This window comes from Petaurus breviceps, unplaced genomic scaffold (assembly GCF_028583685.1).
Source record: "Petaurus breviceps papuanus isolate PSGF00001 unplaced genomic scaffold, PetGlider_PUasm1.0 174, whole genome shotgun sequence".
In the NCBI taxonomy this organism is placed as follows: Eukaryota; Metazoa; Chordata; class Mammalia; order Diprotodontia; family Petauridae; genus Petaurus; species Petaurus breviceps.
The window spans coordinates 33,218,104-33,245,229 of NW_027185761.1; the positions used below are offsets into that span (position 1 = coordinate 33,218,104).

At 39.4% G+C, this 27,126-nt stretch overlaps 1 protein-coding gene across 3 annotated transcripts in view; it reads right to left on the bottom strand.

Annotated features, from left to right (window-relative positions):
- CNTN4 (contactin 4) overlaps window positions 1–27,126 on the bottom strand; it is a 598,977-nt gene that overhangs the window by 8,656 nt on the left and 563,195 nt on the right. For 2 of the 3 annotated variants that reach the window (XM_069084072.1, XM_069084070.1), the window contains exons 14-21: window positions 22,990–23,110; window positions 18,741–18,899; window positions 15,666–15,815; window positions 13,916–13,986; window positions 9,879–10,113; window positions 7,960–8,075; window positions 6,495–6,681; window positions 5,971–6,083 (exon numbers count right to left, since the gene is read on the bottom strand). In XM_069084072.1, the coding sequence (XP_068940173.1) occupies window positions 5,971–6,083; window positions 6,495–6,681; window positions 7,960–8,075; window positions 9,879–10,113; window positions 13,916–13,986; window positions 15,666–15,815; window positions 18,741–18,899; window positions 22,990–23,110 (1,152 nt within the window). The remainder of the gene's footprint in view (window positions 1–5,970; window positions 6,084–6,494; window positions 6,682–7,959; window positions 8,076–9,878; window positions 10,114–13,915; window positions 13,987–15,665; window positions 15,816–18,740; window positions 18,900–22,989; window positions 23,111–27,126) is intronic. The other variant, XM_069084073.1, reaches the window with a different exon arrangement.

A 27,126-nucleotide genomic window follows, 5' to 3' on the forward strand; every position in this document is an offset into this window, starting at 1 on the left:
GTTTGCAATGAGAGGTATCATGGCATTGTGGGTAGAATCAGCCTTGGAATCAGGAAGGTCTGGGTTTCAGTCCTGATTCTCACATATTGCCTGGTTGACATGAGGCAAGTCATGCAACCCTTTAGTGTTCTAGACAATTGGCCAAGATGATAAGTCACAGAGAAGGTACCCATCTTCACTGGTACAGTCTCCTCAGTGGGACTCTCCCACAGTGATGAAATTGAGAGTTCCAGCCCAGGCTTTCAATGAAGAAATGAAAACAAAACTACTGTACATGGGCAGAAAAAATAATAGCCAGCATCCGTGGAGATGCTTTAGGAAATGCCAAGAGCTTTATATAGACATTATTTCATCTGATCCTCCTGTGTGGTAGATACTATGGGTATCAGGAGGTATAATTTATAACTGAGAAAACTGAGGCTTGGAGAAGGTAAAACCACCTGCCCTTGGTCACATGGCCCATAAATATCAGAAGCAGGATCCAAACCCAGGTCTTTGTGACGCCAAGTCTGCATTTCCATGCTGGACTTTGGGAGGCTTTCTCCTATCAGTAAGGCAGGGACATGGTACCTGACTTCACATTAATCACTGATCACATTGACATCTCAAAGAAAGTTTTGGTCAGGTTTACAGAAAGCTGGAGCAAATCACCTTCATCTAATTCAATAAAAGATGGCATTACATCTAAGGAAAGGAGGGTAGGATAGAAGTGGGGGCAGGATGGTGGAATGGCTATTTTCTGTTGCCTCTGCATTGAGTACCAATGGCATCCTGGAAGATGGAATATTTACAATCCCGAATCCAGATAATGAACACAGAATACAGAACAGGTCAAAAAATCCAGGAAATCCAGGTAAAATATTTTCTACATTAAAAAAAAAGGAGGAGTTGGTGGATATGAGGGCAACTGGTACTATCTATACTAACTCTAACTTAGTGAAGCCAAGCAGAGGCAACGTGGTATAGTTGGTAGATCTCCAATTTTGGACATAAAGAATATAGTCCTCTTGGGGTGGCTAGGTGGTGCAGTGAATAGAGCAGTGGCCCTGGAGTCAGGAGGACCTGAGTTCAAATCCGGTCTCAGACACTTAACACAAAAACTAGCCGTGTGACCTTGGGTAAGTCACTTAACCCCAATTGCCCTCCAAAAAGCAAAAAAAAAAAAAAAGAATATAATGCTCTCTCCTTCCTTGGTTTACCTTGTAATTACTCATTTGTAAATGTTGTGCCTCTACTCCACACACTCCTACCCCTAGTAGACTACAAGATCCATGAAGGGAGGGACTTCTTTTTTTGTCTTACATCCCCTGTCTCTGAGGGCAGAGAGAGAGCTGGCCTCATAATCAAGGGTTCGAGTCCCACCTTGGACACAGATTATCTTCTAAGCATCTCTTTAGAACTCTAAGCTATGAAGATGGTGCCAATCTACACTGGTCAATTTCCAAAATTCCACATCAATGAAACCAGAGGACCAGTGCCTACCCCTATTTCTAGTGCCTAGCACAAAGTAGATGCCTATGTTTGTTGCAGGTGTAAATATTTGCTAAATGAATGAATGACACCATCTGGTACTCTTTTCATTACATAAACACACTTCAGAGGAAAAAAAAAATAAGTTTGTTTAAAAAAAGTAGTAGCCGGTAATCACCACCCCTTTTTTTTTTTGTTTTTTCTCATAAAAGAAAATCATGTAATTTTCTAAAGCCAGTTCACTCAAAAAAATTTCCACTTCACATTTTCATCATTGCAATTTTCAAAGTCTGAAAGCTCTAACAAATAATTTAGTAGCTCATTAGCCTTCAGATCTTCTCTCATCACTCCCCTTGAAAAAGTCCTCAGATTTTATTTTCTACTAAAGATTCCCTGGCTGAACACTTATTACTTTCCATGGACTTCTGAAGCTTTCTGCAGTGTGCTTCTTACCTTTTTTAACTAGAGAAATGGGAGTTTGGGGGCAATAATTTATTTTTCCCTTGGTTTTGTAACTTTGCTATTAGGTCTGGTTACTTGGTTTCCAGCAATTTCATATTTGCATTCCCATTACTTTATTCTCAAAGGCGGTGGTGCCTCAGTAAAATTGGGAAGTAGAAAATGTTTGTCTTCAGGAACTCTCTTTCACCCCCTGTAATCTTTGGTGTTCTTTTCCACTTCCCTTGACCAACTCCACTTCCTTCTACCACCCCAAATGAGAAATGCATGATAAGCTAGTTCACACTGTGGTATTAACAACTCAGAGAATCACAGAAATTAAGAGTGCGGAGGGAGCTTAGGGATCATCCAATAAAAACTGTCTCGGTTTAGAAGAGGAAAGGATCAGTAGATATGGTTGTTGAGCCATTGTCAATGATCTTAGAAAGATCACAGAGAGCGGGAGTTGATGCAGTGAATAAAACATTGGACCTGGAGTCAAGATGACCTGAGTTCAGATCTGACCTCTGACACTTCCTTGTTGTGACCCAATGAGAGTCACTTTGCAAATTCCTCATCTGTAAAACAGGGAGTCTTCATAGCATCTACCTTGCAGGGCTGTCGTGAACAAGCAGCATAAGATTTGTAAAGTAATTGGCAGAGGTTAGCCACTTAATAAACGCTTTTTTACTTTTCCTGAGGGGCAAATATCTGTTTTTGAAAAAAAGGAAAGAGAAGTGAGACTACAAACTATAAAGTTATGTGCTCTACTCTGCTTTCTGATCAAAATAGGGAACACATTAATAAAGGGATGGTTTGTGAACATTTAGAAAGGGAAGTAGTAGTCACAAAGAGAAGGGTTCTTAGGTGGCATCATAGTGCATAGAGTGCCACGCTTAGAGTCAGGAAAGACACATCTTCCTGGGTCCAAATAAGGCCTTAGACATTTACTAGCTGTGTGACCCTGTGCAAGCCACTTAACCTTGTTTGCCTCAGTTTCCACACCTGAAAATGACCTAGAGAAGGAACCAGAAAATCACTCCAGTATCTTTGCCAAGAAAACCCCAAATGATGTCACAAAGAGTCAGACACCACTGAAATGACTGATCAACAGTAAGTCACAAAGATCTAGCAAGGCTTCATCAAGAATAGGTCATACTGAGGGGTGGCCAGGTAGCACAGCGAGTAAGAGCACCGGCTCCAGCGTTGAGAAGACCTGGAGATCGAATCCTGGGCTCAGACACTTAGCACCCACCCAGAAACACCTGGCTGTGTAACCTTGAGCAAGTTACTTAACCCAAATTGCTTAGGGGCGGCCAGGCGGCTCAGCGAGTAAGAGCACCGGCTCCAGTGTCCGGATGACCTGGATCAAATCCGGGCTCAGATACTCAGCACCACACCCAGAAATAACTGGCCGTGTAACCTTGAGCAAGTTACTTAACCCTGATTGCTTTAAAAAAAAAAAAAAAAGAATAGGTCATACTGGATCCAACTCATTTCCTTTTTTGATGGTATTACGAGGTTAGTGTAGGAAGGGAATGCTATAGATATATGCAGTTCACTTACAGTTCAGAAAAACATTTGATAGTTTCTTATGTTGACCTTGTAGAGAGATGAAGAAATATGGTCTAGGTGACAATACAATTAGGTGAATTTAGGAACTGCTTGAACAAGCAAAGCTAAAGAGTCATTATTAATAATGGCTTGATGTCAGTTTTGTGGGAGGTCACTAGAAAGCTGCCCCAGGGATTCATCCTTAGCCTTGTGTTATTAAAACTTTTGTCTATGACTTAGGTGAAGATGTGGCTCTCCAATTTGCAAATGACACAAAGATGCAGGGAATGGGGGTGGATGGGTTGGGGTCAGGGTGGGGGGTTGCTAACATGATTGGATGACAGAGACAGTATCCAAGATCACGACAGTATTGTACAATGGGATGAACTTAATAGGGATAAATGACCCATCCTACACTTGGAGTAAAGATCAACTTTGTAAATACAATATGGGGGAGGTATAGCAAGACGGCATTTCAGTTGAAAAAATGATCTGGGTTAGCATAATTCCAAGAGCAAAAGGGCTAATTTGATCTTAGGCTGCATTGAAAGAGGCATAGAGATCAGGAACAGGAAAATGATGGATTGGCCTCATCTGGGTGATCGTAATCAGTTCCGGACACTTCTTTTTGTGAAAGATACCAACAAATTGGAGAACATATAGAGGGTGGTACTGCTTGTCCTAAGGCCAAAACTAGACCAATGAGTAAAATTTTCAGAAAGAAGGTGCCTATCATCAAATGACACTCAAGTAAAATGTCCTAATAATTAGAGATGCATCCAAGGGGAATCAGCTGCCCCAGGAGGCAATGGCTTCCCTTCGTGCACAGTTTTTACAGGAAGACAAGATGACCACTTAAAGGAGATGACCACTGAATGGGAGATTGGCCAGGCACTGTGTTGTACTAGACCTATTTTGAAATACATTTCAACACTATGATTTTATGACTGTGACACTCGGCTCAGGAGAGGTTCCATGACTTGCTCAGTATCACGTGACTGGTTAGTGGCAGAGGTGGGATTAGACCAAAATAAATAATAATAATAATAGATGACACATAGCTCTTTCAGATTTGCAAAGAACTTTATCTATGTCATATCATTTGATACTCACAATTGTCCTTTAGGGTAAGCACTGTTGTTATTTCTACTTTACGCATGAGGAAATTGAGTCTCAGACAAATTAAGTGCCTTCCTTTGTCACATAGTTGGAAATGGGATTTGAACCCAGATCATCCCTGAATTCACATCTCACTCCTTCTTTTCTATTTATGAGTCTAGGGTTTTCCATTTCTAGCCATGTGTTCTTTCTATAATATCATCCTGCCAGGAATATTTGCATTTTTACAGAACTCCAGATGGAAAGAGGACAACGTTTAATCAAGTGGAATGAATATCTAATGGTGCAAATTTAGACACTAAGGCACCTGAATGAGGTTGATGATCAGAGGCAGACAGACCTTCTTGGTACCTCTACTCACACTTGAGAATAATTTGGCTTTAACAATTACTGCATTACCTAACAACCTCCTCGTTCTTCAGATGCTAACTAAAATCATCAGACAATATCTTACTTTGGATATTTCTGTGTCATTTCTATTTTAGAAAGATGGCCCATTCTTCATAGGCTCTAATATTTTTTGCTATCCTTCCTACTTGGACAAATGAAGAGTTCTGGGTAAATGATTTATCTTCTCTCTTACTATATTTTACTTTTCAAAAACAGTTTAGCAAACAGGCATTGGCTTAGCAATCCAAGGCACCTCAGAGGTTATAGTCTGATTCTAATTTTATAGATGAAGAATCAGGTCCATATAGCTTAAATGACTTACCCAAGATCCCACTGGGCAGAAAGTGGCAGAGCCAGACCTCAAACTCAGGTCTTCTGACTCCAAATCCCATATTCTTTCTGATGTACCACTTCAAATTTACATTCTTATTTTTGGAAGGAATAATACAAAGCTGTTGAAAACCACTATTAATGTCAACATAGCATAATGGCTCTAGTTTTCAATGGTTCTATTTTGTTCCTTCCAGTTCCTTAAAGATAGAACACTGCCTGACTGATCAAGTGAATGATTGCTTGCCTTTTCACATAAAAATCTTCCACTATCTGAGTAGACATACCAACAAAAATGATCAACCACTAGTAATATTTGGAACTGCATTACTATTCATGGAAAATAAAAATAATTTTACAGGGAATAAACAATGAGTGTAATATTTTGAAAGAGAGACTTTATGACTTGTTTGGGAACCCATAAAAGGACTCTCAGACCATTTTGATCTGGGCTGCTTAAATTGGGGCATTCAATTTTTCTTCACATTCTGGCCCAGCACACTGGCCCATTTGTCGAAGATCCAGCTTTGTGCAGAGAGCCACATTTGGGCCTTGAAGTATAGAAGAACAAGTTCTGGAATGTTCCCTACACATTTCACCTATATCAAAGGAAAGGCAATGGTCCTGAGAAAACAGCCTCATTATTGGTCTTGTGAATTAGTTACCCACTTTGTATCCTTTTACTTCAGATTCATTGTCCAAGGCTTTGACTTGATCCCAATTCAGTATAATTTTGGAGTCAGATGAATTCCATATGATGTTTCCAGGGGGTTGGCTTGGTGCTAAAAATTAAGATAGACGAAGTCATAGATTATTAAGTTTCAATATTTTCTGATGGATGTGTTCCTCACTAGAATCCTAAAGTGGAGACAATTTAATGGGCAATTGCACTAATATGTATCTCCAAGGTCACTAGAAATCTGACATGACACAGTATTGCAAATGGAAAAGGACTCAGTTGGCTGCCCAACATCTATAGCTAGAAGAGGTAGCCCTCATCGATGAGATAAATGAAACCCAGGCCTGTCTGACAGCAACAAGATTACCATGGTATTACCAAAGGATCAGACAGCAGCATAGAAATCCACACAAATGCATATATTTATGGACATCTAACCCCAAGTGATCACATGGGACCAACTTTCACAAAAGAAGAAACGTGGTAACCTCGCTTCCAAACAACTCGGACTTACGTGGCTTTTTTGTGGTCACATTGACAGTCGCACTGTAAGGCCCAGTTCCAGCAGTGTTGTAAGCCTTGACAGCCAAATGATATAAAGCACTGCCTTTCAAATTGGTTATTTTCGTTGATGTTTGATTTCCAATCGTTCTTATTTTTCTAGCATTCTCTTCTTTATCGTCATGACTCCAGTATTTGACCTGGGAAAAAATACCAGAACAGCTTAGGAATTCAAGCCCACTATAAACATCCCCAATGGTGCCCTTGAGGTAGCTCTGTTGATAGGTTAAGCTGGAAGTGGTCCTGAACACCATTTTCTAAAGGGGCTCTCCAAGGGCACAGGTTTGGCTGCTCCAATAAACCATGTTTCTCCCTTGGATTCATCTATAATAAGAAAGACCCGCTTTTGCTCATTTCCCCATAGTTGCATTTTTTTCTGAGGTGGGAAATTGGATACCATAAAATCTGACTGATTAAATACTTTGCTTCTAAGTTGTCTTCATGCAATATAGGCATTCTCATGCCATTTTGCCAATACCATATATCTTGCTGATACCCATATTTGTATATATGTATATAATGCATAAACAAGCTACTGAAAACTAACATTAATGTTAACATTGTGTAATGGTTTCAGTGCCTCTTCCTCTCAGTTCCTCAAAGACAGAATACTGCATGAATGATCTAGTGAATAAATGTTTCATATGCATAGGTGTATATCAGTATATTAAAAGCAGCTCCAGTGAAAAATGAAGCTTTCTCTCCCACCTCCATTTACACATCTCATATCTTTAGTTCATTCTCAGTTAGTAGCTGGGTCTTTAAAACATGTATTCTTTTTTTTTTGTCTTTTGGAGGGCAATTGGGGTTAAGTAACTTGCCCAAGGTTACACAGCTAGTTTTTTTGTATTAAGTGTCTGAGGCCGGAACCGAACTTGGGTCCTCCCGACTCTGGGGCCTGCACTTTAATCACTGTGCCACCTACCTGCCCCCCAAAATTATTATTATTACAATTAATTTATTTTTAGGTTGTTTTTTTTGGGGGGGAGGGCAATTGGGGTTAAGTGACTTGCCCAAGGTCACATGGCTAGTTTTGGTGTTAAATGTCTGAGGCCAAATTTGAACTCAGGTCATTCTGACTCCAGGGCTGGTGCTCTACTCACTGCACCACATAGCTGCCCTTAAAACATGTATTCTTAAGTGGCTATCCATGCCCTCTCACTAGATGTCATATATGTTTCTCAATTAAAATGACCTATTCATCAGAGTCAAAGTGAAGGTATTTTTCTTTTCTTTTTTTGCTTTTTGGAAGGGGGAAGGAAGGGCAACAGGGATTAAGCAATTTGCCCAAGGTCACAAGACTAGTTGTGTGTGTGTGTTAAGTGTCTGAGGGCGGATTTGAACTTGGGTCCTCCTGACTCCAGGTCTGGTGCTCTATTCACTGTGCCACCTGGCTGCCCCAAATATATTTTTCTTACCTCATAACCCTGTATCCGTCCTTTACTAAATGACTCTAAGGGAGAGGACCAGAAAACTTCAATGTCTGTAGCAGAGAGGCTTCTGGCAAAGATGCTGGGTGGTGCTTTGGTGGGTTCTGTGAAAGGACATGAAAAAAAAGTTGTAATCTTGATAGAAATGATTATTTCTCTTATATTAATAACCAATTAATATCTGGGATCTAGGTTTTTTCTTTCCTATTTCCTTATTGAAAGTCCAGTCTCTCAAGAACATTTCTGACCTTGTCCCCAAATTTATCCCACACAGACAATCTTATCTAGGAGGATTATTTTATCCCAACTGGCTCAATGGCACTGGCTATCTATATGACTCTGGCCTGGAATTGACCTCGGGCTAGGGGGACATTTTCACCTTACTCTATAGCCGTGTCCCTCTTCTTTTATGGCAAATTTCTATAGCCATGTTAGGTGGTCAGTATAAACACAATATTAGATCTTTCTAGACTCATACTGGAGCACATCTCAGTCACTATAAGTAAGATGTAAGTATCAGATTTGAGTTATTTAGCTAGAATTTTAGTCCTTTCTATATTATAATCTACTAAGTAAGTGGACATTTAGCCATGTCATCTGTCTGTTACTAGCTATGTATTCCTGTGTAAGATAAGGTCCTTTAATTTCTTACAATGGTATGGGTATAATTATTAGGCAATGATGTAAAGACTTGTGAAACCAAGACATAATTCTGTTATTTAGTGAGGTTTATATCATAACTGTCTCAGTTCTGTGTTAATGAAAAAGATTTCAGCACAATTAGTTATCTCAAAAGAAGATTGGTTGTGGTCTAGCTTAAAAATGCCTTAAAGAGACATCCACTTAAAGAGAGACACACTTTTACAATAGGAGTTATTCATTTGAACATGGCTAGAAGTTGAAAATGTTTTATTATAAACAATTTATTTAATAAGTACTGTTCTTAAATTATGCATTTATACATTCCATTCCAACATCTTTTGTTATAATTGTAATTAATATGGCAACTTTTAAGATAGTTCATTAGAGCCTATCAAGTGTTCTGTTATTAATTCATTAGTGGAATTTCATCCTCCTAATGGGGGAATGAACAATGCCAAGTATAAAAACTGAGTTCTAGTTTTTTGTATTTGATTTCCTTAGATATATCAATATAACGACTGGATAACCTAAAAATGTAAATTCTCTGGTCTAAGAGGTTTCAAGTTTAATTTTCTAATAGTAAAGACTTAAGATTTGAGCTAACTCCTACTAATTGACTTGGATTATTAGCAAAGTAAATTTAAGATTGTGTTAAGACCAATTTTTTAAGAGATTTTTAGCAAAAAAAAAAGGGGGGGGGTCTCTACAAGTGACCTGAACAATGATCCTATTATTTTTAACTGGATCTCAGGTCTTTCAACATAGTGCTCATTAGTCTATAGGAAATGATAGTGATAAGGACTGGTTTTGTGATTCAATTAGCATAGGGGAGTCCCAGGTGAGGAAACTCCATCTACCAATATAGGTCAGCACCTCTTCAATTTATAGTCTTAGAAAGCTGCCCAAAGAACTGAAAGATTAAGGGGCTTCTCCAGGGCAACATATCCACTATGTGTCATAGTCAAGACTAGAAGTCAGATCTTCATAACTTTAGGATCAGGTATATATACTCTTTCCATTATACCATGTCTCTCTTATGCTATATGAATCTAAGTTAAATTATTTTGAAGCTATCAATTATGTTCTCATGTATACTAAGTAAAATCATGGGGTTTAATTACTTCCATCTTTTTGACTTAAGTATGCAATGTAAAATCTTTCATTGCCTATGAAGAAAAGAACAAAAATCAGGATCACCCATCAATCATCAAACATTAAGATAGCGACCAGAGAAGAAAAGAACATGGCCACACTAAAGCTCATACCTTCTTCTGCAGAATACACCACTGTGACTGGACTGAAAGAGCCTTCTCCTTTGTTATTGTAGACTCCCACTTTCACTTCATAGGGGGAGAATGGAGGCAGGCTCTCATTCCTGAACACATATCTGGAGGCATCTGCAGAAGCCAACACTGTCTGCATCCAGCTCACTTTGCCAAAGGGTCGAAATGCTACCACATACCCAAAACCTCCTCCATTTTGTAATTCTTCAGGGACAGTCTGGTAAAGAATAAAGTGGGTATTCAGAATTAGCAAGGATCTTCTGGGATACTAAATCATTTTCTCCTTTTCTGTGTACTTTTTAGGGGGAAAGGCAGAGATTCTTCCCTCACTTTCTGAATGTTACTATTATTACTACTATTAGTACCTATATTATCACTGTTAATAATATACAATGTTACATTGTTAATATTATATAAATTGTTTAATGTCTGTTAAGAACTAATAATAGTAACATATATTATATGTTGGCATATAATTATATATTTATATCATGTATAATTTATAATATAATCATATTAATATATTATAGCATATTAATGTGATCATAAGTCATGTATATAGCTATAGTACATTATGATAATATACTATTATATTCTTTATAACATAGTAGATAATAAAATATAGAATATGCCATAGAATATTACTATAATATTACAATATAATAATATACTACAGAATATAAATATGTTTATATTATATATTGTGTCTAATACATAAAGTATATCTGAATAATATGCTATATTACTATATACTCTAATATATTATTGAGTAATAATAATTATTACTATTATTACTAGTATATTACTATTACTAATGACTATATTATTATGACTATATCACTATTAGTATTATTATCAATAATATATTACTATTATTTTATATTATTAACAGTAATAATATACTCTAATATATTATTACTATTATCAGTACCTAACAGACATATAGCAATTTAAGATTTAGAAGTATTTTTCTCACAATTCTGTGTTAGAGATATTGTGGTATGGTAGGAAGAATGATTAAGTTGAAAGCAGAGGCTCTGGGTTCAAATCCAACCTTAATCACTTACTATCTGTGTGATTCTGAGCATTTAACCTCTCTGTGTCTCTGATAACTTCTAAGGTCTCTTCCAGTTTTCAAGCCATGAACTACAGTCCTATGACCTATGATGTAGATAGATTATCTCCACTTTGTCATTGCTCTTCCATGTTTTCAAAGTGGACCAATGATATTAAGAGGGTAGTGAACTGGATTTAAGTGAGGCAGGGTAGCACAAAGTCACCAGCCTCACTCTCTCCTCTGGAGTCATCAGAGTTCAGTGGCAGGACATAAGTCAAGATGATTATTGATGGCCCATGATGCAGTGGGTAAACTTAACCCTCTAAATTAAGGTCTTTCCCAGGTTTCAGTTTATCTGAGGCCAACACTCATTCAATGACTGAGGGTTAGGTAAGAATTGAGACAAAAGATAGCCAAGTTTACATTACAAAAGTATTAATCTGGAAGGGGAAGACTCTCATAGTTTCTGGTCAGAACAGAAAAAATAATTGCTATTTATACTCATTTTAAACCCTCAAAACCTAAACAATGAGCTACAGAGGCTTGGACTGGGGGGTTATTATTGGCCATTCAATGAAAGCCAGAGTGATTTGGATCTAAAGGCTAGTCAGATAGCTCCATTTGAATCACAATAAAATTTTTAAAGCCTTTTTCCCCCCAGAGCTATATTTTAAAAAGTCATAAATGAAAACTGTAGGACCAAAAGTAAACTGTCCCAGCTTTTCAGAAAAAAAGAAAACCTTAAAAATTCTAGCCCATAACCCCCCAAATATCTTACAAAAAAATGAGTGACCAAAAATTATATTCTTATGGCCAAAACACCCACATATCCAAGGGTATGGTGCCCCAAGTGGAGAGAGGGACCACATGTAGCAAGGGAAGGAGAAGGAAGAGGAGAATAAGAAGGAAGAGAGGAGGAGAAAAAGGAAGAAGAAAGAGGAAGGAGAAGAAGGGGGGAGGGAGAAGGAAAGGGAAGAGAAGGAGGAGGAGGAGGAGAAGGAGGAGGAGGAAGAGGAGGAGAAGGAGGAGGAGGAGGAGGAGGAGGAGGAGAAGAAAGAAGAAGAAGAAGAAGAAGAAGAAGAAGAAGAAGAAGAAGAAGAAGAAGAAGAAGAAGAAGAAGAAGAAGAAGAAGAAGAAGAAGAAGAAGACAATGATGACAACAATGACAATGACAGCATTTCCCAACTTGAATTGGCAGGCTGGGTTCCCAGAGGGCAGCTACTACTATTCATAGATAACATGGCAAAGGCATTTAATATGAAATGTTCTCTTAGAAACCTGGTTTCTTCCTTCCCACAAATATGCACAACACTGATGGGAGGACTAAGCTTAAACTTAGACCACAATAGTAGAGAGGCACACTACAAAGAGAAAAAGACTTCCAGAAACAGGAATCTTCACTTTGCAGATGCGGAAACTGAGATTCAGAGTGTTAAGAGACTTGGCAATCATCACACAACTAGTATGTATCACAGCCAGAGCTCAAACCAAGGTTTTCTGACAATAAAAAGTGCATAATACTACTTCTGTCAGCACAGTCGGTAGGAAAGAAGAGAGTCGGCAATGGAAGGAAACTTAGAGTCATTTTACATATGAGGAAACTGAGACTTCACTTTTATTATTATAAAAAGGGAAAAAAAAAAAAGGAGCGGCCAGGTGGCTCAGCAAGTAAGAGCACTGGCCCCAGAGTCGGGATAACCTGGGATTGAATCTGGGCTCAGATACTTAGCACCCACCCAGAAATAACTGGCCACGTAACCTTGAGCAAGTTATTTAACCCCAATTGCTTTAAAAAAAAAGGGGGGGGGAAACAGATTTGGACTAGAGACCTCTGACATCCTTTCTCACTAAATTAATATGATCATGTGCCCTAAAGAGTATTCAAGTTTGCATAGAAATTCAGTGACCAAGCCAGAAGTAGAAAATAGCAGACAACATTGGGTATAAATCTGAATGAATATTTTCGTAAGGACCTTTTCAAGCTCTTGGTACCTTTGGGGCTGACCACCATTTAACCACATAGCACATATCTTCCCTCAGTGTGCATTAAATACCAAAAAGTCCAGCAGACTCAGAAAACACTCTGATAAGGGGAATTCTGACCTATAGTACTCACTGATTGGGGAATCTGACACGTGAAAATTATCTGGGGAGTTTCTGGTGCTTTGATAGCCACATTCATATTTTTACCCAAGAGCCTCAGGCTTTGAAAAAGCAAGACAGTGTCCATCCTGCTGTTGCAGCTAAAGAACCCCCTGATTTAATGTAAAGCAGAGCGTAACTGGCTTCTCAGTTCTTAGGGCTGCTTTTCAACTCAGTAGTTGAAGCATGTTGGCTAGAGGGTGAATGATTTCTATGGCTACTAATGGTGCTGTCCCATTGGATAAATGGAGGATTTTAATTTCTGGGGCTGTTGTCTGGAATCCTTCAACGGCATTGAAAACCCTTTAGAAAGCCCCCCTAAAAATCAATTTTTAATAAATTGGTGACTAACCTTCCTCCAGGTTTCTTAAAACATTCCCTCATAACTGATGGCTGGGGCAGCATTAAATTTTCCAATAGCAAATGGCGAGGAAATCATGCCAGTATACCAGATCTATTGCTCCCTTTCATTTTAATTCAATCTATCACACAGCAATTCAAGAAGAAAAGAAAAAAAATGATTTTTCTCAGCACCAGTCTCCGTTAATATTTTTCACTTGCATTTCTCCCCCCTTACTTTTGTGGCTGTTTTTTTCATGATGAATCGTATTAAAAGACTTTCTCTGACACTTGCTTGGGCAGGGGCAGTCTTTCTGTACTGACCATCAGCTATATGTCAGAGAAGCTGGGCACCTAAAGTGTCCTTTCAGCTGCCTGGCAGAGATGGGATGGAAACTTTATGGCAATGCTTTGCAAAGAGAAAAAAATAATACAAGAGTTACCATTAATTTATGTTCCCCTTGCCCTGTGATTTATTTACCTCCCAGGTTATGACCAGCTCAGATTTGCTGCCTCCACCTCCACTGACGTTAGCTGGGGTGACTTCGGGGACTGTGCAGAAGACAAAAAACAAGTTAGGTCACAGGGAAAAGACAACTGAGTTCCATGAAGGTCAGCCAGTTGATGTGACTCACTTCAAACAGTTACTGTGATGTACAGGGCCAGTGATGGTAACTCCTTGGAATTTTACTTCAGAGACCAGAGACTGAATCATCAAAGGAGTGGTTTTGGGCCACCATTAGAACGTGAAATGTGCTAAGGAAATTGTTATTCTTTACCTGTTTCCCATTTGACAAGGTACAGATGTGTACCTTGATATGTCTGGTTGAAAATTCACTGATGTCTCAAAAGCCTGAGTGGTTCCATGTGATGAGGAAAGGATTGAAATTCAGGTTCTGATTAAGTAGTTAAGCATTTATTAAGCACTACTCAGCACTGTGGAAGTTTACAAAAGAAATGGAAGATAGAGGTCCTGCCCTCAAGGAGCTTACACTCTAGATGGGGTGATATATTTGGACATATATAAATACCGTAACATGAGATCCATCGCAAAACAACACCAATGAGGTCAGAATGCTACAGTACAAACAATGTGTAAATGCAGCAGGGTTCCATAGTACAGGAGTGATCAGAGTTGGGGTGGGATTAATCAGGGAAGACTTCCTGAAGAAGGTGAGTTTTAAGCCATTTCTTGAAGGATGTGATGGGCAGGGGTTGATCCCTGGCTCACTGTGTTTAATCTCTTTGGACCCCCGTTTTCTCTGTAAAAGAGGGGAGACGATACTGGTTTCCTCTTCCTCAGGTTTATTGAGAGGAATCAATAATACTACTAAATAAAAATTCAAAGTCAACACTGTAAAAATTAAAAAGAGCCCTTGACAAGGAGATGATTATGTTAAGTGAATGAATCAAACCAGGATTTAAATAAATCTGGTCTCCAGTTTTGGGGGGAAAGCTGCACATTTCCACCAACACAATGCTAATGAAAGAGACCTTGGCATGATTCTATAAGCACATACAGAGTCCGTGGTCTTGAGTTCTTAGATGGCCTGTTCAGACCCATGCTTGGGCATATAACTCAACAAGAAGTTACACATAGAGAAAAATAATGGGACTATAAATAGCCCCGATTCATTTCTTTTCTGCTCACTCTGTGCTTCCTTGACCTCCCAGGGATGGCCCCATGAACCAAAGCTGCCTCAAGCTGAAAGCTGGATGTGAGCACATAGAGAGCCAGGCTGAATTGCTGACTAAATTGACAGGATGTTTTGATGCCTAGTTCCCTGGGAGTAGCTTATGCACTAAGAAAATGTCAGTGAAAAAAAATATCTGTAGAATTGTTATTCTGTGGCATTAGTGATTGTGAGGAGATGACCTTATTTGGAATGCATTTTTTTTTCACCCTGTTAGAAGGATGTTTGAGGCTAGAATACAGGTGAAGAAAAGAGTCAGCGCTTCTGGGAGGAAGGCCAATAACAATGCATCCGCAAACATAGCCATGGGATGGTGTCTAGTGAAGCATGGGAATAGAACACTTGCTTTGAGACCTCATTTGCTCTGCTAAACTGCTTCCAACTAGCTTGCTTTCTGTCCATTATAAACTCTCAAAGGGAAGAGTGAGCTCACACAGCACCTCATTATAGTCAAAATGTATAGAAAAATAAATGCCTGCTCCCCAGAAAACTGTCTACTAGAAACACACTAGGTTAGCATTCTGGGGTGCTACTCACGGGCTTCCTCAGTTCTTCGTTTCTCTGACGGTCGACTTGGTTCCCCAATTCCAATGGTGTTGGCCGCAACAACACGGAATTCATATTCAACCCAAGGGTTCAAGCCCACCACAGTAGCAGTGAATGTCCTCCCATCAATGAGTTCTGGGACTGAAAGAAAGCACAGATGGGTAATTTTTCACTAATTGTTTACCAATCGAGAGGACCACTGTGGGCAGGAGTCGTGTGGCATGAGAAACAAGGAATTATGCAGGAGAACTGTCATCAAGGATGGCATAAAGGAGACATGAATAGAAAAGGAAGGACTGGTTAGGTGGTGAGAATCAGAGATAATCTGACACATGACTAGTGTGTCCTACTGGCATTGTCCTAAGGTGAAGAGAATGTGATGCCCCTCAGAAAACTGGACAGACCTTCTCTGTCATGCATTTATTGGCAGATATTAGCAAAAGTCACACAGATTAGGCAGGAGGGCATGGATTGGGATTGGCATTGTCAGAGGGAATGCTCTCATTTGTGAGATCACAGTCTTCTGGCAAGCATGGTATGAGATAGCACCCACCAAATCTCAACACTAGAATGCTGATTTATCCAGTTTCCAAGTATGTTAATGGGATGGTTACGTTATTGAGGACAGCCAAATGGAATGGCATGAAGACAACTCAAGGATGAGTTTCGGCTGCGACACTTATTAGCCATATGACCCTGGGCAAGTCATTTAATTTCTTTTAGCCTCAGTTTCCTCATCTGTAAAATGAGGATAATGATATTTATACACTCTACCTTAGGGTTGTCCATTATGTCCCAGGCTTTAAAGTTTGATGGTATGGATCATCACAATGGTCACTGAAGGTAGATTAATAATACTACTTTACTTTTATAGCATTTTGTATTATTAGAAATATTTTCATATACACGAATATGCAGTGTGGTCTAGTGGGATAAAGTGGTGGGCTTGGGGTCAGGAAGACCAAAATTCAAATTCTTCCCCTGAGACACCTCCTTAATATTCTCAGTTACCTCAGTCCATTTGATTAGAGGGCTGGATGGTGGAGTATAAAAGTCCTTCCAAAGCCTCACTTAAAAGACATATAGCCAACTCTTCATTTTCTACCAGATGCACTACCTAGTTTTGACTACACCATGATCATATCTCTTTACTGAGTACCCTTTGCACCCCCCTTTTCAACTTCCTTTTGTGTGCTGGCTTCTCTAATTAGATTGCAATAATAATAGTTAATAGCTATATAATGTTTACTATGTGCTGAGCACTTGGTTCCTGGAGGGCAGGGCATCTTCTTTTTTCTTATTTGTATTCCCAGTACTTTGTACAGTACCTGACACTTATTAAGGGTTTATTGTATTTTATTATGTTGTATACTTGCTATATTGTATACTATTGTATACTGTGGAACCCAGGGCAAATTCTGCAATTTCTCTGTGCCTCAGGTATCTCACAGACTTGTCTAATAAGTCAGACTGGCTACAATCTGCATCATTGGGTAGAATTTTCCACAATGACTAGCTGTGTGTCACATATATTATCTCAGATACAACTTGTATGAGTCCTTTGAGGGAGGCAGATCAGAAATTATTTCTCCCATTTCACAAAGTTGGAAACTGATGGACAACAAATTAGGTATTTTGTCAAAGATCTTACATCATCAGTGGATGACAGGACCAGGGCTAGAAGTTAGTTCTGACTCCTAGCTCTAGGATGTTCTCACAATAATAATAAAAACAAGTTGTATTTACATAGCACTGTAAGATTTGTAATGCTTATACAGCAAACAACACTGTGAGGTAGTGGGAGTGTACCAACATCCCGCATTTCCATTTTGGAGACAAGGAAAATGAGGCTTAGAGAAGTTAGATGACTTGTCCAAGATCATCAATAGGAAATGTCAGAGCAGGACTCATACATCGATTCTCTTGGTTCCATTACACTGTAACTCATTGTCTGTGCTCAACAATTAACCCTTCCATTAACACACCATTCTAGCAACCAGATATCTGTGAAAAAGAGTGTTCAAATAAATTCTATGAATATACAAGCACCATGAACTTAGGAAAGTCAATGAACCTGGGCTTGGAAGCCATCAAAAGAATCCAGCTCATGGATTCAGTCAGTACCTATTGGGTAAAAGCCATCAAAAGCACTCTCTTTACTAATTCTTCATATAGTAGAAAGAGTACTGGACCTGGAGTCAGATGGCCAGGGCTCAGATTTCAGCTCCACTGCTTACTACCTTTTGACTGGATAAGTTACAATATCTCTCTGGGTCCGCCTGAATTTTCTCATCTATAAAATGAGAGTTGTTCCACATGGACACCAGGGCCCTATCCACCTCTAAATCTATGATACCAATGATTCAACTATTCTGTTGTTTGACTTGCTATATTGATTTTGTGTATACAAAGAAACCAGTTAATTCAGTGAAAGAGTATGTCAATAAAATCAGGTTTTTGTTTATTTTGATTTTAAACTGTGGTGCTGTATCAAAATTTATTTATAAAGTAGATCCATGTCTACATATACATACACACACATATACATAGAGGGGGAAATACATGTATTTCCCAATTTGCTCATTTTATGGAGAAATTTTGTCACAGAATCACAATTTAAAACCAAAAAAATATATGTGTATATATATTATATATGTTTTGGTTTTAAATATATATTAGACATTATCTATATGTGTGTACGTTGATATACACACCCATATATACATGTACATACATGTATACACATATGTATATGTGCATATGTATATCTATATCTATCTATCTATACTACTAGAGTGTTAAAGTTGGAAGAAAAAATTAAAGACCATCAAATCTAAAGCCCTGACTTTATCCAATCCCATTTTATAAGGAAGAGAATTTAGAAAAAGACATAGTAGGCCTTGTTCTAGGGAATGCAGCTAGCTCATGAGGGTAAACCGTGAAAGGCTTCTTGTCTGTAGCCCTGGACATCAGGCTGGGCTCAGGAGGTCACCTTGCCTAAGGACTGGAATGTGTCACTTGATCCCCCCACACAGATCACTTCCCAAGGCTGCTGAACCAAGTTACCTGTGTTGACTGCTTGCCAGCCCACGGAAAATGGAGTTCTGGCCTGGATGACATACATTGTGACGGGACTGTGGTTATCTGCTCCTGGCCTCCAGGACAGCTGGGCTGTCGTGTCTGTGATTTCATCGATAGTCACAGTCTCAGGTGGGCCTGGGGGACCTGAGAGAAGAGACAGAAAACCTGGTTTATTCATGTGGCCCCCGAGTCAATTCACCCAGTCAGCAACCTCCCCGCCCCAAAACTAACTGGTGAATATTTTGTATTGTATATATGTTCTGCTTCCTCCTCTCAGTAGTGCTTTAGCTGATGGAGTCTTATTAAATTTTCTCTTTGTATCTCCAGTGCTTAACATTATGTCTTATGCTTTCTCTTTTTGGATTGGATTTAGGAGTTGTGTAACTTTCACAAGGAAAACTCCCCTGTACTGATTTAATGAGCTAGTTACTCTTCAGTGCTTTGTCTTAGAGACTTGCCTGGTGGCACTAAGAAGATAAGTGACTTGGCCAGGGAGACACAGACAACATTTATCAAAGATAGGACTTGAACCTAGGTCTTACTGGTTCTGAGGATGGTTGATTATTCACTAGGTTACATTGCCTGTATATACTCTATGTGTTGCACTTAGGGCTAGGAATTGGACCTGTGATTTCTTGGGCATAAGCAACTCCCAGATAAGGAAATTCCCCTTACCCTTGTGGACTAGTGCCTTCTCTGCTGCTTACAGAGTTGCCTAGAAGGAGAGGCAGTGTTAAATGACTTTTCCAAGGTCACAGAGCCAATGTGTATGAGAGGCAGGATCTGAAATGAGACCTTCCTGGCTTCAAGGATGGCCTTGCATCCACTGACAACATGCTGCCTTTTTTGTTATGCCTTGTACAAAAGAGTGTTTAATAAATACTAGTTGAGTTGGAAACAAAACAAAACAAGGCAGAACTCCAACAGTCATGGAGTATTCTTTGCCCTCTCACTGCATTAATATTACAGAAATAACAGCTACAATTAGTGTGTGTGTGTGTGTGTGTGTGGCGGGGGGGGGGTGTTTGTATGTATGTGACTGTGTCTATTCAGTTTTCAATAATCTTGAGACTGTCTTATGTCTCCAAAGGCCCTGCTAACAAGACCCTCATTTACACAGTGCCTGCAGGTCAAACTGTTTTTCTAAACTTATCAGCATGGAGTTCATTATTTCTGCCTATACCCTCAGTCCATTTAAAAGAAGAAAATCGGATTCAAACAATGGTCAAGAAATAATAAAACAAAAGAGAAGCTCTGTCCCTATGGGCAGGCCAACACCAAATAGATCCCAGGCCAGAATCGGAACTAATTTGCAACCTAAGAATCTATTACAGGCAGTGAAAATTATTTCTAATAAACCACAGGTGTCTGCCTCAGAAGGCAATGGGATTGTGAGAGGCTCTTATCCCACCATTCTCAAATCCATAATCTCTGAATGAGGATAAAGACCTTGCTAGGTCCTTCCTAATCCCTGCTCTGCTGAAATGTCACTGGGATGGGTCATTTGGGCAGGTAAAAATGAATACTTAACAAGGTCACAAAGAGTTTAATGGAGATTTCCAGAAGCTATACTTTGCCCTGGGATGGACCCTCACATTCTTTATCTGGTATTCTGGATTTAACTCCCTTAAAAATAAAATGAAATGAACCAGAAAGCCATTTACCAAAGCCCAGGTGAAACACAAATTACTCTCCCCCTTTCTCTGCCCAGTTGGAGTGTCTAACCTCAGGCTGATTCATTTTCCACTATGACATTTGAGAAGGCCTTTCTCACATCATCGAGAGGGGACTATGGTCACCTCAGCTTCCAGAGACCCTTATTACAGAGATAAACCCTAGCTGTTGGTGCTTTTCTATCCCTTGCTCCCCTTCTTTCCTTTACAGACTCTGCCGCAGTGGCCTTTAAAAAGCTGAGAATCACAAACAGAAAATTGCTCTCATCCCAGATCCTGAAAGGAGTCAATCAATAGATGCCACAGAAGTATATAGAGGAGATGTAAAGTTATCAAGTCAGGAGGTCTGAGTTTGGCTGTTTAAAGGAGAAGCCCTCCTTACTTCTCCTTGCGTGCTAGTGGCTTTGGGTTTTCAAAAGGTGAAGTTTATGTCCTGGCTACTGGTTTGCTAACTTTGTTTTGGGGAAGTTACTTTATTTGTGTTCTCATAAGAACCTTCTTTCGAAATTTTGGGTGCACCTGTTTACCCTTCAGGCTAAACAATAACTTGGTCTCAGAGTCTTAGAGGGAGGTATGAACTCTGCCCTCCAAACCATGGGATCCTTGAGAGAGACCTTGTAGAGTTTACTGCTTTCCAAGGTCCCCCCTACCATTATGGCTGCCATATGTCACGGCATAGCTATTGGTTTCACTGGAGTGGACCTCAAGGATATAGTGGGGGGGGACCTTAAGGTGTGTGTGTGTGTGTGTGTGTGTGTGTGTGTGTGTGTGACCATTTCCTTTGGAAGTCTGGTGAAGCTTATGGATCTCTTCTCATAAAAATACATTCAAGAGAATAAAATAAAAGAAATGGAATTTAAAAACTCACAGATCCTAGGGGAAGAACCCTGGTATGGACCCCACTTTAGCAGAAAAGATATGAAGAGAGAACTATCCAAGGAAGAGAAAATGTGAGATTACGGAGGGTTTAAAAAAATAAATGCATGGTAATTTATTGGGCTTATTCACTGATTAAATTTTCTTTTAGATTGGTACTTGCAAATTCCTCTTGGTATTTAGTGTTATTTTCTGTGAAATGAGGTAGATGATATTATTTAAGAACATCAAGTATTACTAATTTAAAGATTTAATAGTCTAATTTATTGGTGTTTTAGCTGCTGATCTGAACATTATCCTAATTAAAGAGAGGATTAATTTTTGGTGGCAGGATTCTTTTATCTCTGAGGGGAGAATAGACAAACCATAGTGATTTGATTAAAAACAAATGAACAGGAATCATTTTCTACATTCAGACCAAGGACAAATTAGTGACTCTTCTGAGATCACATCATACTCGCCCCTAAATTGTGTTGTGTCAAAGAGATATTTGCTGCTATTAGAAAGGCTTTATGAATGCAAACCCCTTGAGGGCAGGAGTTATTTAATTTTTTATCTCTACACTCCCAGAACTTAGAACAGGGCTGACTGAATCCATTAGTTTGGGGGGAATGTTACCTTGTTCAAAATTCTACCTGGTCACATGCCTCAGAGTATGAACTTATTACCCCCTGTACTTTCTTTGTGTCCCTCCTCTGTCTCTGTCTCTGATCACTTCTTGTCCCTTCCTCCCCATCATGTATATATCTTAGACTCTTCTCTTAGTCTCCAAGAAATAGTTATAGTTTTGGGATATATACAGTTGACTAAAGAAGTTTTCATTCCAGAAGCTGTTTTGATTGGCCTTTTTATGCTATGATAGGGTTTCACTGTAATTTTATCTTAAATTTGTTTGACTAAAAGGAAAAAAAATTAGTTTGCATGATTAATTCAGGTTTGGTTTCTGCTGCTCATTTTGGTTCAGTTTCTTCCTGGTTGGTTCAGCTGCTACGTTCTCCCTCAGCTACGGATGCCAAGCCCTCTAAGAATTCAGAAAACATCCTGAGGAAGATCTAGAATCATATACCCTTTCCTTGTTGAGCTTTGTCTCTGGTGCTCTTATCCAATCCAAGTAGACTAGGTCTTAATCCATCCCAAAGCCATTTTAAGAAAATTGGAGAGACTCTTGCTAACTATGGAAAAAGTGGTGCCTAAAGAGGATGAACGAATTCATTTAACTTCCCCCAAACTAGACACTCTCAATCCAAGGAACTGCTGGGCTAGTGGCCTAAAGCTCTAACTTGTCTGAGCCCAAACAAGGTATCCAAGCACACTGCTTGATATCTCAGCATCACTCCATTTGTTTTTGTTAATCCAGAGCTGCCTACGAAGGTAATATTAACTCCAACAGCTTGATTCAGTGTACCCACAGGAACTGTTTTCATTGGGGGAAAAATTTAATGAATGGCTCAGGGCAATTTCTGACAATACCATGACAGGAATAGAAATGCCACCACCCTCCAAAACCCCATACATTTTTTTTGCATGCTGCTACATACTGTTTTAAATCTCTATTACATAGGGCTTCCTAGTTTACCATTCACAGTAATTATAAACCATTGGGATTTTAATGGATAGCTATACAAACCCACACTGGAATTGATATTGTGAAAAATATATTTTTAGGACATTAAAAATCTAAATACCTCTTACAATCAGGTCTGCAGTTGCTGATATCTTGTCCACACTTGTTTGTACCATGCAGACATATTTCCCAGCATGCTTCAGCTGGATACTTCGGATCATCAAATCACCAGCTGAATCCTGCTGATAAAGTAGAGAAAAGTGGCTACAATTACTTTTTAATGAGCTCTAAATATCATTATCACATGAAGGACACTGTGACTAATGGATTTATTTTACACTGGCTGATGAAAACATTAGTAATGCAAGCTATGGCCTATTAAAAATATGTGAGCCTGCCTGGGAGATAAGAGCACTAACGTTTCCAAAATGCAACTTCGAAGGGATGGGAGGAATCTGATTTGGGTCACTTAAACAGTCTGCCATTTGCAAGTGACTCACCTGAACTTATATCAAGGGCAGCCCTGTCTGAGCCTTGTCTATTTCTCCATCCATCCACACGATTTATAGCCTTCATTGGTATTCTCATGTCTTCCAGGCTATTCACATTTATTTGGAAAAGGGAAATGAACCCAAATTTGGAGACATCAGCATTTTACTGCGCAGATTTCTCTTATAGCCAGTGTTTTGATTGCTCACATTTTTATATTAAAAGATTATGAGAGCCCCTGTTCTCTGAGGAAAGTCTTACATCCCCTAATGTGGAATGGGGCTAATTTGTTTTCCGAATGCCAAATGCATGTTTGATTAGAAGATGAATAGGCCTAATTACATCATTGCATGTATGTCTATGTAGCTCAGAAATATTTCTATACCACTCACTAGTGGTAGGCTCTTAATAAGTTGAAAGGGATGCCTTCTTGGGAGGCTGAGGATTGTGGCATTTTAATTGAGGAATGCTGCTAAACCTTGAAGTTTGATTTATATTGAATAATTGAAAACATCTGCCATGGACATGAAATACTTAGATAGTACAGATACTGAAGTCATACTTTCTCCTCATCAATCCAAGAGTTACAAGGCAGCCTCTCAGAATCCCTCTCCCCTGTGATTGAATTTCCATGAATAAGAGAAGGCAGAAGCCCACAGAGATGTTGGAACTTGCCATCTCATCAGAGTTTTCCAGGAGTACCAGGTCCTCCCTCTCCCCCCATCCCCACTGGGAATGGACATGATTGTTTTCTCCCTTTCAGTTTGCTCGATCACATTCATCTCTACTAGGAGCAATAAAAAGAGACAAAACTTTCCTCTGTGGCAACCAGGGGCATGATTAAACCCATGCTAAATTATGTCCACGTGGGCAAGTGAAATCATGCAGATTCCAAACCATGGAGAATGGGGCTGAGTTTTCACGTGAAAACAACTTTTATACTTGTACTTGGGGGAAAGGCTTAAGCCTTTTAAGAGATTTCTGCAATAACCTCCCAGATCAGAGATTTCTTCTTTTTCCTGGATGTTGGGGCCATAAATACAGGCTGGGATACTAGGCTTTAGGTGAAGTGGGGGAATTGTACCCAGGTAAGGGTTTGGGGGGTTGTTTCTCAATAGCCCTAAGGTAGGGAGATGGCAAGTTATAATGGCTCCAGCTGGTTTTGGAATCAGGAATAGGAGTTCAAATCCTGCTTGTGTCACATAAGGCCTCTGTGACTCTTGGCAAGTTATAGCTTCTAGACGTCCCTGAGAATTTGCAGAGTGTTCTCACAGGTATTTCCCCACCCCAATCAGTCAAATACCAACAGTCCTCTAATGAAATGCAAACTACATAGAGCTAATGTGTGAACTCATGCTAATAAAACTTAACCCTAATTAAATCAGGTCCTGCCTAGGAAAAAAAAAAGTCCTAAGGAAACTGTGAACATCAACATTTTCATTAGATTGATTGTGCTTGATAAAGAGCTAGTATGCTCCATGAGACAGTAAACACTGGAAGGGTAAGAGAGAAACTGATGACCATCCATGGTGAAAGCCATCATCAGGGAGATGGGCCTCCTAGGGCTGTTTTCCCAGACTAGGAGTGAATGTTTTAGTCCTAGTCCTATTCAGGGAATGGTCCTCCATTATTATCATTTGGAATTAGGTAGAGTTCCCATTGCTGTCCAAGACTAGAATGTCATCTCATGTTCATTTCCAGTAGAGATGGAGTAGAGGGAGGACTTGGTCCTCCTGGAAAATTTAGATGAGATGTCTTGTATCTCTCTAAGGAATAGACCATCAAATACAAGGCCTCTTACCTCCATGACCCAATACAGCACAGAGCCACAGGTACCATGGGCCCTCACCTCCATGATCTCACTCAGGACCAGGCCTCTGACACTGGGCCTTATACCCTGTTTGAGGCTATCTAGAACATCAGAACTATGGTCACTAAGACTCCATCTAGGAGTAAGACCCTGGACACTGAACCTAGTCTTTGATCAATCCATAAACATTATTAAATGCTTACTAAATTCCCAACACTGTGATAAGCACTGAGAATATAAAGAAAAATCAAAAAGAAAAACAAGTCTCTGCCCCCAAAGAGTTTACATTATGATAGATAATAAAAATAGCTAACATTTATTTAGCACATTAGGGCTTGTATACCAATATCAACATCAATATTTCTCTGTATATACACACACACTCACATATATGCATATATATGTATGTAAAATTTATTTGATTCAACAACTCATTAGGTAGGTGTTATTATTTTAACCACTTTACAGATGAGGAAACTGAGGCCAAGAGAAATGAAATTATTTGCTAAGGGGTCATACAGCTAGTGAATGTCTAGGTAGGATTTGAATTTAGTTCTTCTCTTACTCCAAACCTAGCACTTTACTACTATGACACCTAGCTATTCTATTTTCTGGTGTTAGAAATAATTACCATTTGTAATTAAATGATCCTTGATTATGGGAGACTGAGTCAACTTTGTGCCCTATGGCTAGTAAACTACCACTTTCTTTTCCCGAATCCCTGTGGTTCAGAAAGATCTCCTTCTTCTGCTACCACTACCCACTCTCCCATCAAATGAGATAATATTTGTAAAAAGTGCTTAACAATACCTGGAACACAGTAGGTACTACATAAATGCTTATCCTGTTTCCCTTCGCTTCTCTCAGCCCTACTCCTCCCAAGTCCTTCTCCCTTACTCTGTGCCCTCTGAAATCCTTGATTTATTAATAATAAATCCACTTTCATTTTAGATCTCTTATTCTCACACTCCTTCCTTTTACTTGCTCTCCTAGAAATGGCTCTCTCCACAAGACACTATGTCTTGGACTGATCTCTCTAGTATACTGGATACCCTGGGTTGGAAGAACGGAAAAGTCGACTTCTTGTTCATCATTTCTGGACCCTCCCTCTGCTGCCATTACTCTTCTGCTTTGAGCTTTATTTTATTGAAACTTGTCATCTTATGCACATTGGGGAGCAGCTGCCTACCAGCTTCTGTTTTCTCCAGGAATTTAGCACCTGGCTCAACATCTTTGTCTTCACCCCAACTCCAGTTCTTATACTTGGAGACTGAAATATGGACGCTCAAACTCATTGGCTTTCCAGTTTACCAGCACACATAACCCATTGCTTACATTTTAATTGCATCTCAGTCACACACTTGGCTAATTATACTTCTACTCTTTCACACATAACAGATTTTTTAAAAATAAAAGATGAAATTGCAAAAATGTACTTGAGAAGAAGCTTGGCTATACTCAGAGGAGTGAAGGGAATGGTTCTATTCCCCCCTTGTCCAAAACTGCAGCTCCTCTACATGACTCTAAGCTCTTGCTTTTCCATCTCTCTCTGGGCCTCATTTCTCTTAAGTCTTTGCTGTCATAGGGACCTCTACTCACTCCTTCCATCTCTCTCTTCCTTAGCAATCATCACTGATCTGACCTCATTTTCCTTCTTTGCAGTCTTGACCCTAGACCCATGTGCAAATATACCCTATTTGCTTCTTTCTAATCCCTTGCCCCTGTCCTATTGACAATTGGATCTAATAAAACCCTAGCAGGGGTGAGGAACCTGTGACCTCAAGGCCACCTATGGCCCTCTAGGTCCTCAAGAGTGACCCTGGATTCAGTCAAAGGGCCACACTTGATCTGTCAGCCAATAAAAATTATAATGAGTAATGTTTATACAGCATTTTCAAGTTTGCAAACTGCATTATGTATATTATCTGCGTATCCTTGTATTCTTCCCCAGTTGACTCT